Consider the following 15014-nt stretch of genomic DNA (forward strand, 5'->3'; position numbering starts at 1 on the left):
AAACCAATGTCCTATGAACCAGACTCCACTTTTGAAATGGTTGACTGCAGACACACAATACTATGCCCCCACCACTAAAAGCATCTTCCTTCTATCCAGTTTTTGAAAGAAAGAAAAGAGCTCTGAAGTGGGAAGTCCACACAGGGACTGGAAACCACCCCTGCTGGTTTGTGGGGCATTTGTTGGCCATTTAACCCAGACTGCCTGCTTGCTAAATACCTTCGTGTTCCTGAATTGATTTATCACCCACTCGAAGTATACATCCAAATATAGTGAGCAAGACAGCGGTAAACAGTGCTATTTACTACAATTCAAACTAATACAGTGTAAAAATATAAATAATATATCTTTTTTAATTACGGTATGAAACGAGAGAGAGAGAGAGAGAGAGAGAGAGAGAGAGAGACTGACTGACTATATGTTCAAGGAGAATCAGATTATATAAAAAGCATTCATGGATACAATCACATAAAAAGAAACAACCTGGCTTAATAAAGGCACACATGTATAAATAATACATATATGAAAACTGTATATGGTGTATGAAAACTGTCTTGCCAGTGAGCAGTGAAGAAACATTGATAATTACACAAACTCAAATGCAGCAGTTATAACACACAAACACCTGTGTAGATGACACATGCATTTATCCATAGCAAGTGACATACAGAGAAAATGTCATTCTAATATATATATTGCTCATACAGATACTGACGGCAATGGAGATTAAATTGGGTGATTTACAGTGACTTAACTAACCCCCATCCATATGGATTCAAAAATACCAGCTTTAAAATGTTTGCTTTATTGTCATTGAGCCTTGGCCCTTCCCTCAAGCAGTGCTGACTGATCTCATTGTTATGCTGAAGACATGCCAATAACTGGTGTAGCCCAATGCCAACAAACCTGCCCAGACCTCTCCATATCGACTGGTCTCTTGTACAGTTGAGCTTAGAGGAAGCTATTTCAATAATAAAAAAGAAAAAGATCAAATCCCCATTAAGTGCATTTGTCCTCATTTGAGGACAGGCTGCTTTGTAATTATTGGAGCATTTGTAACTGGTTATTTAAATTTTCTCTTGAACTCCATTGCTATGATAACTTACTCTCATTTCGTTAACCGCAAAAGTTACGTCTAAATGTAACTTAATTCTGCAAATACAGTCCTTCCAATGCTTTTATGAATCTTCATTATAAAATAAGAAACTGAAGCCTAAAACGTATACATTTCTTAACCATGATGAAGATAAAACTCAATTTAAAACTCAAAGTAGCCTAAACGAGGGATTTAATTTTTTTTTTCTCATGAAGAAATATTCATTTCAGCTGTGTCAAATTACATAAACACAGCTTGTGTTTAGATTTTTTCATAGAAAATTGTATTTGGTAATGGGTTAACAAAAGATAACTTGTCATGATATCAACACCTCCCCTGGTAAAGGAAGCTTGTTCCTCAACACATTGTAGGAATATTGGAGTAATGGATTCCCAGCTGCAGCACCTGGAGCTCGAGGCAGGTGTGCTGCTCTATACTGCAAGTGTAACTGAAGACACTCTTTACGTCTTGGGTTTTCATAACCTCTGTAACTAGGACCACACTGTTACTCCACCTGCCCAAAGCCCCCAGCAGCCAGTAAGGACACTGGTGTCAACGCAGCCAGGGCATAGGAGCCTTCCTGCAAGACCTGGCAGGAGATACCATTGAACAGATTGGACAAGGCACCACCCGAGCGGATACAGACAATGGGACAAAACTCTCTCCTATCAGGAAAGTGCTTACTGTTTATGGCAGATGCATGATATAGAAATTTGAAAATGGTCCCACGTGTTTTCCCTTGTGAATCTGAGAAATACTAGCTGCATTTATCCTTCACTTACAATACAGAACATTCCATATAAAATTTGATTTATGATACGTCTAATGTTCACTTGTTTTCCCTTGGAAAACACGTTTCAAATCTGAGACAGTGGAAAATTAAATATATATATATATTTATATATATATAATATACTATATATATATAATATATAATATATATAGCACTGATGACATACCTAGAATATTCTGACAACTTTTGCAAAGTTTCATTACAATTGGGGAAGCGGTTCTCTATAAAACATAAAAATGTCACAGTTATGTACGGGCTGACGGACACCTCTGTATACCCCCAGATTCTAATACTTCAGATTGCTAAAGAGTGTTTCAACCCGTCCCTCTGTAGGGAGTTCAGCCTTGACAGATACACACACTATCCAAACTGACTGACAGAAACACACACCACCCAAACTTCTTGCTGCTGACTGGGTACTTCTGGGCCCCTCCTGGAAAGACTGGATTCTGCAGCATTAAGACTTTGCCAACACAGCTGTTTGTTAATCAGTTTCAGGTTGCTAACTATACCTGGGACTTCATTTTCACTGCTGTTTTAAACCTGTGTTTGCCTGCCTGTCTTCTTCTACTACCACTTGGGTATTAGGAATTTGCCATAGTCTTATAAATTGCGATGATGATTAAAAGAAACCCATACAGTACAGTTCTGTGCGGAGAGGCTGTCGACGTGTGGGCTGGTTTTGAAGGCCATTCTCAAGCAGGTAGGATTCAAGAAACGGTGAAGTGTTTTGAGCACAATGTAACAGACTCAAATCCAGAGAAATACACTGCAAACTATTATATATATCAGTGGTTTACTGTTCAACAGCTGGGGATGTAAACAGCTACTAAAATGTAATTTTGCTCTTTAATAAACAGAAGATTGGAGAGCTAAATATTGCTCTGACAGTCTGTGATGTTTAAACACACACTGTAAAGCTTGGAGTCCCTGTCCCCTTAATGTGATATGATATCTGCAATCAGTGATTCCTTTTCTGAAAATGATTTTTCACATGTTCTTTGAATGAAGTTCTGTCTGCTGTTTTACTGGCCTGCCATAAATATAATAATAATATTTTTATATGAAGCTTTTCATAGTGGAGCACCATCACAAAGCATTTTACAGAGGTAGGCTGTGAACTGTGCATTATATAACAGTCACTTACAACAGGACAAAAAACAAAAAAAATTAGACCGCTCACACAGAATGTTTAAGTCACAAATTTTTTATTTTTAAAAAGCAGGGCTATAATTGTAAACAAAGTCAGTGAGACACTTACAATCCATTAGACCTACATCACCTTCTCTTGATGGAACATTAGGGATACAGAAGTTTGGAACAAACTTCCAAAAAAAGCTTCATAAAATAAAACCAACAACAGAGAAGATTTAAGAATTTCCAGTAAGATAATAAATAAATCCCAATAACTTAACCCCAAAAGCCATTTCCAAGTAACATGAACAATTTGAGGGATCAACCAACACTGAATACGAAAACAAGAGAAGGCAAACCAAACTGGCCTAGCGTTTTGCACAGATTTCTTTGGGCTGGTAAAATCTGGGTTATTCCAACCCGAATACTTCAATTCCATGGATTCGTACCAAACTTTCTATCCTGGGGTGGTTGTAACGAGACTAAATAGCAATGATGGAGAATAGGGCATTATGGTGCAAAACAAGAATTGCTAACAGGGAAGGCTGGTTTCATTCATTGTTTAAATCTTGGTGCTGTTCAATGCAATTTCCATTTGCTTCAATGATAGCATCTTTTAGTTCCTGCAACTATGTGAATTGTCCTATGGACAAAATGTGGGGCACATTCAGGTTGCAACTTCCTACCAAAGTTCAGTGGATTCTCTGTGAATAATGCCTTCACCAGTGTGGTTTCGACTTCAAGTGATTTTCAAAACCACTCTTTATTATACATATATAAGTATACATTTTATGCAGGAAAACAAAACAGAAAATCCATTACAGTCTTAAACTTAGAAAAGCCATCAGCATGATATTCACGACAGCTCTAGTAACACGTGCAATTTCTACACAAGTCCGCAGAGAAATCCTTCTTCTCCAGGTATGCCTGGTTATATAAAAAGAGGGCCAATAGCTTACAAAACCGCTTCTGTAAGCTTGAGGTAGCAACACTACAAGCAGTGCAGGGCTTAAGGCACTTAAAGATCAGCCCCTTGCTGTGACTCTGCCAGGTCTCTGACTCCCATCACTGAACGGTCATTTACACTAGAAGCTATTTATGCAGAGCTGTCATCTCATCCATAGAAACACTGTTTGATGGAAGGAAGCATTTGACAAGAAATCTGGCACTAATTTTAAATGTGAATTTCTTTTTAATTTGAGATGATTTATAATTATGCTTTTATATATATATATATATATATATATATATATATATATATATATATATATATATATATATATAATAATAATATATATCTATATATTATATTATATATATATTACACAAACACACAGTTGACAATGTCTCTTAAGAAAGAAGTGCATATTCCTGTGCAACATCTCTTACCTACCCAAAGTACACACATGAACACTCTTACTGGGGTCTATTGCTCCACAGTAAAAAGACCCCTAGTGTCGACTGTACATGTTACTTTACAAGATGTATGTCAACATCCAACAAAAGGTAAATACTGTTTACTTATTTTATTTGATACCATTAAACATCACAAAGCAAGCCAGACGAAAAACATTTTCTTCTAAAAAACATAAAAAAAAAAACAATGTGTAACTTTGCTAGACAATTTTGAGATTCAGCAGCTAGAAGTGTGGGGCAAACACCAAATTCAAGAGGATAAATACACACCCTTAAATCATGGATGGAAATAAATTGCACAGCGGTTTGAGCCATTCCAGAGTTCATATCTGATGCAATATCGAGTGTAGGAAACAAGCTTAGGCATAGCCCCTGTAAAATGGAGGCAAATGACACACGATTATCAATATCAGTGTTTCAGATAAAACCGCAGTCTTGGCAGCTCAGCATGGAGAAAGGTCCTGGTTATACACAAACCCCTAGGTTTAACCACACTCTGTGGTCTTATCAGAAAAACAATGAAAACCACAAAAAAAGCCTGGAAGACAACAACAGAAACAGGTGGATAAAGACTGACCAATATTTACACTTTACCCCTTTAATAGCACCTATACATCTTGACATGCTTTTCCTAAGTTTGGCAGAGAGGATTGTGCGTCTACTGTTTAGAAAGGAATAAGGACGGGCTCTATCTGTAGCTGCAGCTTTCATCTAGACAACAACAGTGAGGATATTTCCCCAGAGAGTAGGCCTCACCGAGACATGCCGTTTATTTTCACAATACTTCGAGGCAATTTATATGAATACACTCAATAAGAAAGATTGTTCAACAGCAAAAGTACAAAAAATAGCAGAATTAGTTTTTATTATATAATATATAACTGTACAGTCACTTTCTAAACTTTGGCGACTGTTTTCAGTTTTTGGGGTGTTCAGTGCAAAAACCAGGACGATGTCCTCTGTGTCCCAATATTCCATTTTAGGTCACTTGGAGGGAAAACAGCAAAACAGCAATTGGATAATGGGGAGTCGAGTTCCTTCTTGGAGTATGATAAGAACTCAAACTACCAGAAGCCTCAAGCTTAGGATCTATTTGTAGCCATCCACTGTCTTTCCAGTGACTCGCATGTTCCTGTGTTCCTAACTGTGAAATAGAACGAGGGAACGGAGCAGAAGTGCTGCTTTGAAACACCTGGAAGGAGCGATCTATAAATTTAGTTTATTAAGAGCTTTAAAAAAAATCAAATACACACTTACAACACTGTGTATGTCCTTTACACAGGAAATGCAAGACCTAAAAAAAATAATGGCAGTACATATTAGGAACAATTTACTGGGATTATTCAGTTAGCACTATGTACTTTAATGGCATTTTAAACTTTTACCCTGTCGAAATGAAGATAAAACTGTGACAGACTCTGCTGCTCACTGGAGTGTACAGTGAACTCTGAGATGGAGGAGGTTTAGAAGCAGTAAACTAAACTTTAGTATACAAGTTTAACCTGTTGAGATTACATTGTTCACAGTAATGACATAGGTCTGCTTGATCACAGTAAATATCCTAAATGTATTAAAAATCACTAACTTTGCATTTATTTAAATAAAACGCTAAATATACATGCCACAAAATAACAACTGCATAATTACATTACGTTTACATACTTTGTTTAAGCAAACATGTGCTGTTGTAAACATGTCCATAGTGGGACATCTGTAAAATGTAATTGTTGCAGACCTTTCCTGTTTTAGAGTAGAATTTGGTCTACTGATTTAGTAAATACAGTAAACAGGATTTGACAGTGTTGTTTCTGACAATGAAGATGAAACACACGGCGCTGTTTGATAACCTGTCAGAAATCATTTTAACTGACTGTATCAAAGTGTTTCGTTTGAGATAAATAAATTAAAGAAACTAAACACACACACACAAAAAAAAGAAATAGAACCCTGTTATATGTGGCACACCAACAGCCATACTGTTCACTTACCATAGCAGCAAAAACAGGCAGTACGGCAGCTGCTCCAGTTTCACCTCTCCTATCTGTCAGTAGAGCCTGAGGCGCCCCCAAGGGGTAAAGCAGATCAGACCAGGAGCCTTCTCTTAAAACAGACACATCAGAGCGCAGTGGCTCCACCTCTCATAGCCCAAGCTGTAGCAGTGGACTGGACAGAAGACTACAATGATGTTTCCACAATAAATACCCAGCTGAGCCAGAACCCTTTCCTACCATTCTGCTGTTTTACAGACTTTTCAAACACCTCCCCCCCTCAAAAAAAACCCCACCTTTCTCATCAGCAGATTTTTTTAAAAGATTTGACAAAAAAAGTATTATAAAAAATACATTCCTTTGTACAAATTATTGCACGAGAAAGCTCTTACGAGATTCTAAACCTGAAGAAAATGTTTCACAATAAATATGAGAACAATACCTTACTGACTGAGTGAGACGCACATTAACTTCACATTTTTATATACGCTATATATATATATATATATATATATATATATATATAGTTTTTTTAAAACTTTGGCATGAATGAAGTGCTCATAAATGTGATGGTCTGGCAGCGGGTAGCCACATTATAAATATATCCTAACAAATAGACAGACACACACACACACACACACACACACACACACACACAATCCCCTCACCAATGTGTCCAAAGAAAGACGGGGGGAGTTTCCAAGGCTATTTAATCCTATTCTCAGGTGACACAGCGAACCCATGCGGCCATTGTGTCAACTCACTCCCCAAACAGCTAACAAATCAGTACCGAAGCTACAGAGCCACACAGTCCTAACCAGTTCACATCGTTTTAAAAACCAACACACGCTTGCTATAAAATTCATTAAGACAAAAATAAAACACTTTTAAAAAAAAAAAAAAAAAAAAAAAAAAAAAAAACAGTTGGCTTAAGTCAACGCCGGTCATCTGAGCTTCTTGTCGAGTTGGTGCCCGTTCTTGTCGAGTTCGTCCAGCTTCAGCGCCCCCTGGCTATAGTGCTTGATCAGAGCCCCTGGGACAAGAGCTACCAGAGCGATGGCCAGGAGCTGCAGCAGGGTGCTCCAAGAGAAGAGGTCATCCAGAGACGAGATCTCGGAGAGGATGACGCCGGTGCGCACGCAGATGAAGTTGTACGGGATCAGACCTGCCGGAGGAAGCCAGGTAGGAATCAGACTAGAGGAGCGTCCACAATGCCCTGCAACTTTATTAGAACCTGCACTGGACCTCATGTCACGTTGGGCCACTGTATGTCCTGATTGCGGCAGAAGCTGCAGTGTCTCAGGGGATGTTAATTCATTCCGTCATTAGTATTTCAGATTCCACTGGCCCCTCTAATCTTTCTGTTCGTTTTGCCATTGTCCATCAACTCTGCTGACCAATGTCTTGGTCTTGGAGCAGCCTACCACCATAACTCTCTTTCTACAGTGGCACTTTCACCCATTATCTTGACTATCTACTTGACTTTTACTGTCCTTTTGCCTAGTCTAAAAAACAAAGGGCCCTATTTTGAAGCAGGTGCTGGAATGAAAATAAGACTCATTGCATGGCAGTTTCAGGTTTTAATACAAGCTTGTTTAGCTAGTGTATATATAGGTAACAAGCTCAGGTGTGTCATCTCAAACTCACAGCGAAACCAGAAGTGGATCAAACTGCAATGCAGCAGGAGTCTTATTTCCAACCCTGAGGTGCAAAAACAAACTTCTTTTAGAAAATGTTCCTTTGCACTTGCATCAAAATAGTCCTAATTCAAGCAGACCAAGGTACTGCCATCAGTGCAATCACACTGCAATACAGTATCCTCAAACAGACAGTGCTGGTCTTACCAATGAGGACAGAGAAGAAGAAAATGGAGATGGGGATATTCAGGATGGGAGCCGTGACATTCAGGAACCAGTTTGGAGTCATGGGGAAGAACCTCAGGAACAACAGGAAGAAAAATAGACTGCTCCGGTTCTCCTCTGTCTGCCGACACAACAAAACAGACAAGCGGTTATCTACGGTGATATCTGTATAAAATAAAATACAGTAGAGTTGAGTACAAGTGTGGCAGACAGCATCCCCACCCCCCCAGATTACGATACAATCAATACATGGAATAGAATGTCCTCTGCAATCACAACTGGACAGGCGGTTCTCTCGATGTATTGTGCGTAAAAACATTTGGACGCCACTATATCCCTTTTTCCGGGGAGAAGCCTCCTCGGCAGGGGATAGTAAAGACAGAAATGACCCCTTCGTTGCGAAAGCAAGATCACAATGTACGTCACGACGCAGTCACACTGGCCTGAGAGTCCTGCTGTGTGGGGGGCTTTGTTTATACTGTCCTGCCTGTGGACCTATGCCCAGGTATCTGCACATACCTTCCTTTGCAGCAGGGAGACCTTGTCAGGGAACAGCCTCACGATGTGCTGCTTGCCAAAGGTTCTGGAGAGCAGGTAGCAGTTGGTCGAGCCCACCGTGGTCAAGACACAGGCGAGGAAGAGGCCCTGCCAGGGTCCGAATAAGGCCCCTGCGAGCATGTTCTGAAAGAGAAGACAGACCGCAATTAAAACAGAACAAGTAGCTTACAGAACGTGTTGAGCATGGCTGCGCCTTGCCTTTAAGGAAGTCTGTTACCGTTTCACTTCCTGAGTAATTTCATATCAACAGTGTTTCAGGGTGAAAGCACGTCAGGCTGCAAAGCAGGTTACTCAACAGGAGAATCTGCTGGTTGGTTAATGGTAGGAAGAAAAGCCTTGAAGGGTTAGGGATGATTTCACGTTCTAGGTGAAATGACCAAAGAAGTGCAAGAACAGCTGATGTCTCACAAACAGAGATTTCATAAGCGGGTGTAATGCCAGATATCATTTTTGTAAATGAAAAACTTGCTGTAAAACTGCACATCTGAGAAGTGCGTGACTGGTACGATTAAAGGATCGATCTTGTTAGCCTGAATCCCGTCACTGCTTCAATACAAACCAGGAAGGAAGAGCCAGGGATGGCGAAGGACTGCTTGTAGAGGTATGCGCTGCAGAAGAGCAGCAGTACGTAGGCAGTGTGCTCTGTCTTGTAGAACTTTAGCAACTCAGCCACCTCCTGCAGCTCCTCCAGGTCAGAGGGGAACGTCAGAGTTCTGGGAGAGGACACAAGAGCACAGGCAAAACAATCACCTCAGAGCTCCTCAAAGATTCCCACTGCTGGTGAAAGAACCTCCCAGCAGACCAAAGAAAGCTGGCAGGTGGAGAAGCCAGACTGTGGACAACAAGTTTCTACCACCAGGGTTAGGGTCGATTCCTCTTCTTCAATTCCAATCCCATTTTAAAATCATTTTCAGAGACATAATGTACTGTTCCAATTGTTCAGCCCACACAGCTCTGGATTCAATGCATTAGTTATTGCTGAAAGAAGCCCTTGGAACAAGCTTTAAAATGATACAAATGTTATGCGTCCAGGTCATTCCCTACATGCTGAAAAACGAGTCTGAAGGTTATCAAAAGAGTTTTTTTTTTTCCCTCAACATTTGGGGCACGAGTTACATCTTTAATTCTAGACAGGCCTCTATCTAACACTTTTTGTGTTTCTCCTGCCCACAGTGCTGCAGACAGACAACTTTATTGACATTCCCAGTTGGCCTGGTCTCTTGTGGCATCCTTTACATCTGATGAACCCCCCTTAGTTGTGTGACACTGTATATCTAGGGTGTGCTTGTAACCGCTCACAGAACTCTGCCACGTCAACAAGGATCAATGGCTCTCCGCATGCCTCAGACCTGCTCTAAAGAAGGACATCTGATCACCCCCAAGTGGCGTGACTAAGCACAGCGGTTTTTAATTACAGGATGGCTATAAATGTTTATTTTCATGTTTATACATGTTACATTTACAGTAGAAGTCCATTGTAAACAATCAGTCTGAATTTAGGTTGTGTGATAAGTGCAGGGGTATACAATCATGGTCCTTGACTGTATTCAAGCCCAGGTCTCCACAGGTGAAAGCTATTAGAAAGGCTGCTCTTAAACAGATACATCCCCATCCAGGTTTTGTTTTCATCTATTAGAACACAAAAATACAAGAGATATTCAAAATGGTAACCATGTGGTCATTCCAAGTGAAATCACATCATTTCAAATTCAAGATTTGCACAACCGGCATGGGTAACACCAAGGATTGTTTCAAGGTCACTCATGTTTTAACATGATCAGTATGATCATGTTCTCAAAATGAAAATTGGCTGCGGTGCCATTTTCCAAGTTTGGTCTGGTTAATGATGATGAATGAAGGTTGACCATGCTGTTTTACTTGCCTTCTCACATTTCTCTTCCTGTTTTATGGTGTGTCAATCATTCTGAGGGATTTGGGGTTCTGTTGCTCCCATATTAAGTTATTATCAAATTTCTTTCATCCACCTTTACCTGGTTTTGAGCTGGTCTAGAGAATCAAATCATGTGACAATATGCCCTTTCAACACTACAAGCCCCACCTGTAATATCTGGCAATTGCATCTGGGTATTTTTGCTTAAATACCCACTACGGGTGCTTATTATTGATTACATACTCTCTTGCAAGTTTTTAGGAAACATGATAACGTTTCCTGTCATATTAAAGATGACACACATTTCAGGTCCCAGGTTCCTCTTCCTTCCCCCTGTGACTGAATCTCATTTGAAAAGCAACTCCATGATTCTGAGAAATCACATCAGACTTGTACTGTATTCATATTTGCATTTGTCTTTTCTATATAAAGTATCACTTAATAGGACAATCCAATTAAATTAGGTTGGGAAAAAAATGAATGGAACTTGAATTGATCCATGCAGCAAATCCAGCTGATACAAAGAGTGTTCTTCTACTTCAGAGGAAGGATACTAAGGGGTCGATCTGATTATTCAGCAGGGTTTAGGTCAATGTGCTTGACCCCTTAGTCAATGGGCCAAATGTTTTTTTATCAGGGAAGGGTTTTGTGGGTATTCAGGAATGAGTACAACAAGAGGAAAAGGAGAGGATACATAAAATAATCAATGAGTGACAGAGGATATAAACACAGAGGGGTGGAGCTTAGCTATTGTGACATCACACTGCTGCAAGCTGGCCATTCAAGTATGAACAATAAATATGCTTTGGAACACCCACACGTCTAGTGTATATTCAAAAGAAAAGTGTGCATAGCCAGAACAAAATGGGATTTAAAATAAGAAAAATAGGAAGAGAAGGGAAGTAGCAACACTAAAACCAACTTGATACCATTTTTTTTTTAAACATGTTCCTGTTAGAAGTCTTTTTCAATCTGACCTTGTTAAAACATTTGTTTAAGAATTGTATTAACTCTGTTTGAGTATTACTGCATATTCTACTAGTGAGTGTTTTGTGGTTACAGGTGAGGTTGAAATAGTGAATTGTGAAAATGGAGGGAGAAAGGACAGGCTTCAAAATGGGCAACAACAAGCTGCACTGCAAATTCACTGCTATTGTTTCCTGTTTGCTACTGGACTGGTTTAATACCAAGAGACTGTTGCGTGGAATTTGAAACAAAGACTCTACTGGCTGTAGGTCTTGAAGTAAAGATATTGCAATCGCCTCTGTGCTGTGAAAACCTGGTTCTCATTCTTCTATAACTGGGAGTTGCGCCTCAATTAAAAACTATCAGAACAGTACTATCAAGATACAGAAAGCCTTATCAAAGAATGCTTCATGAAATCAAGCCAACCCTCCAGTGATAAAATAACGCTGGCTAGGCCAGTGTGCGGTATGCTCTTACTGTATCCATTTCACATCTCAGAATGCCTCACCCCAAAAGTCCCCTTATGGAACTGGGGATGTCAGCACATTCTATTCCACGCCCATGGTGTAAACCCATAGCTTCTCACAGCTTTTGGTTCACATATTAAAAGAGGACATGAAGTAACTTTTCTCAAGTGCGGCTTTCTCAACCCAACAGGTGTAAGACTTGTGGAAAAGCCCTGGAGTCTTGCACAGTGTAGTTTAGCAGTCAAGTGTTGGGTCTAAGGTTTCTTCTGCGCTATTAATAGAAGCTGAATGCAAGGATTACTTTAAAATAAAAAAAGAAGAAGCTCAGATAGCATTACTTCTTACTCATTTATACCATTCGGGGCGGCTTGTTTGTATGCAAACATAAAATGGACACCACATTTAAAAAAATATAATTCAAACTGTTTAACAACAAGCTATTGTTACTTCCCACAAAACAGAAAAAGAAGATTAGCCTTTTACATACCTGAATGTAATACATCTTCTCACACACTCACATTACCACACGATTACATCATATGTATATAAAACATCTATTTTCTATGGAGGTCAGCTGTTCTGTTACTGCTCAATAAAGCACAGAGGACACTAATTGATAACGCCTGTTCTAAAACCACTGATCAGTGATTAAACACTTCACACAGGCACTCGACAAATAACTTCAGGTTTGAATAAATTTCAGTGCTTGCTCTGAGGGCTTTTCAACAAAAATGATAATAAATTGACATTAATAAGAGGAAACCCCATTTTGGTCCACTTGAGTAGGAATGTCCATCCTGAAATATTTCTAATTAAAAAACACTCACGTTTTCACATGTGCTTGATTAGCCATAGTAGGTCAAACTGCTATGCAATGGGTGTTATTTATATTCCTGGAGGACATGAAAAAGTGTGTCCTTACATCCAAAAGGAGTGGAATCTAGCCTGAGGAGCATGGGACTCCTTTTCTAATTGAGTGACATTTTAAACTAATCTTGTGAACAACAAGACCAAACAAAACCAGGCATACATTTCTTAATCATACCTCAGCTGAACACAGTCCTCTCCAAACTCACTCAAAACTACCCAGAGCTCCTAGGCCATTTTATACATGATCAGAAACACTGTCTGGCAATCACACTTGGAAAGCACGGATTAACAAATCCTACTCTTTACATACAGTACACATCTCTGGTGTTTAGTCTGTATATCTTATATGCAAAGTCATCATTTACTACGCTGCACACATATTGTAGCCTAATACCTGCTGCGCAGGCAGTGAATCTGAGGTAAAAAAAAACTTAAGAAACCAAGTCGAGTACTGAGGCTATGGGTGTACTGAGTCTACAGCTTACTGTATAGCAGGATAAACAAACAGTTTTTGCCCATTCCCAGTGAGAATAAAGTCTAGAAAGCTAAATGGTGTACAGAAAACATAAGAACTTGCCAGAAAGTTGTAAAGTGGTAGGTAAATGTTTTTTTTTTTTTTTCAAATAGTTTATTATCCCTTTTAAAACAATAACGACTTCATGCCTATTGTAATATTGAAAAGGGTGGCTCTGAATACATAGGCAGTAAAGCACCTGTTCCCGAGATATCGCCTCCGTCATCTTAACCAATCGCAAGCCAGAATTCTACAAGTACTGTAGATCTTGTAACAAATATGAATACCAAGTATAATACGCTTAAGTACACAAACATCTTGGTTAAAGTCTTCTTGCATGCAGTGGACTAAAATAACTACACTGGGGGCGTCATTGGCCAAAATGTTTCTACACTTCACATTTCTTTTAGTTTCTCAGAAACCTCTTCCCAGGACATAGCCTCAATTAGCTAAATCAATCACACAAGCCACTACTCATTAACTCGTTAAGTGTGTGAATACCACGCGTCATTACAATCGGATTACCAATTTGCTATGTCTTAAATGCGAGTGTGATAGGCATTAGAGACGTATGGTACGTATGAAAGAATACCTCCATATGCCCATCGTATGCTGAACTCCTTCACTATGAAAGTGTGTGGGTTTATCACTGAAATATACTCAATGACATAAAATGTAGAGAACCTGCAGCTGAACACTACATATGGTTATTAATTCGCCAAACATATTTCAAAATAGCTTACTTTCGGTTGAACTTGAATTCACTGCACAATTGTCCAACGTTTAGAAAACGCCAAGACGCTGGCTATTTGTTATTATTGTGCAACAAATGACACAATGTCAGTATAAGTTATAAAACGTATATCTAAGTCTACTGTCATGTCTTTTGCATAAAAAGGAGTGTGACAAAACAAATATATCCGACCGTGTGATTGCTGTGACCCTTGTCGACTTTCTAGATATACACAGGCTCTTCAAGTCTCTCTCTGCGTATATTTGCCCCAACAGCTCTACCCCGCTCAACGAGCCGCGATCCCGGTTGACTCTCAGCCTACCTGACTTCCTCCGATTCCGTGTCAGGGTCCGAGTCTTCGCCTGACTTTTCGCGCTCATCCTGTGGGAACTTTCGCTTCGGTCCCGGGGGAAGGTTGGTCGAGAGGAGGTAAAGGTAGAACGTAGCCGCGGCAACCAGGAACATTAAACCCGAGATAGTGCGCATTGTCCAGGGCAAGAATAACTTGATTTACTTTCCTGCTGCTGCTAGCTCCCGGCTGTATGGGTATCACAGATAATAACAGCGTGCTGATCCCAGCAGCAGCTACTGCGCTGCCTGGAGCTGGAGGCGGAACTGCAATCTTGCAGCATTGGGTATCGATGGAACAGGAGAAGCGCAGGACTGACAATGCCGAGACAGATCACGTGCATCCTTCAAACAGCTGGGGCAGTGCTACAAATCCCA

At 39.8% G+C, this 15014-nt stretch overlaps 1 protein-coding gene across 1 annotated transcript; it reads right to left on the reverse strand.

Annotated features, from left to right (window-relative positions):
* Window positions 1-6977: 6977 nt before the first annotated feature.
* On the reverse strand, window positions 6978-14901 carry LOC121323426 (transmembrane protein 41A-B-like). The gene is made up of 5 exons (XM_041264503.1): window positions 14611-14901; window positions 9407-9560; window positions 8809-8970; window positions 8272-8410; window positions 6978-7592 (listed from the first exon to the last, which is right to left on the reverse strand). The coding sequence occupies exons 1-5, from the start codon at window positions 14772-14774 to the stop codon at window positions 7372-7374; spliced, it is 840 nt and encodes a 279-aa protein (XP_041120437.1). The 5' UTR covers window positions 14775-14901; the 3' UTR covers window positions 6978-7371.
* Window positions 14902-15014: the final 113 nt, after the last annotated feature.

The sequence above is a fragment of the Polyodon spathula genome, chromosome 11 (genome assembly GCF_017654505.1).
Source record: "Polyodon spathula isolate WHYD16114869_AA chromosome 11, ASM1765450v1, whole genome shotgun sequence".
In the NCBI taxonomy this organism is placed as follows: Eukaryota; Metazoa; Chordata; class Actinopteri; order Acipenseriformes; family Polyodontidae; genus Polyodon; species Polyodon spathula.

Excerpts from the sequence above, each read along its gene's own strand:
- LOC121323426 (XM_041264503.1), bottom strand. The coding sequence starts at position 14,774 with ATGCGCACTATCTCGGGTTTAATGTTCCTGGTTGCCGCGGCTACGTTC. Across the intron at positions 8,411-8,808 it reads TCTCCCTGCTGCAAAGGAAG|ACAGAGGAGAACCGGAGCAG; the intron begins GTATGTGCAGAT and ends TTGTGTCGGCAG. Across the intron at positions 7,593-8,271 it reads CTTCTTCTCTGTCCTCATTG|GTCTGATCCCGTACAACTTC; the intron begins GTAAGACCAGCA and ends TTCCTCCGGCAG.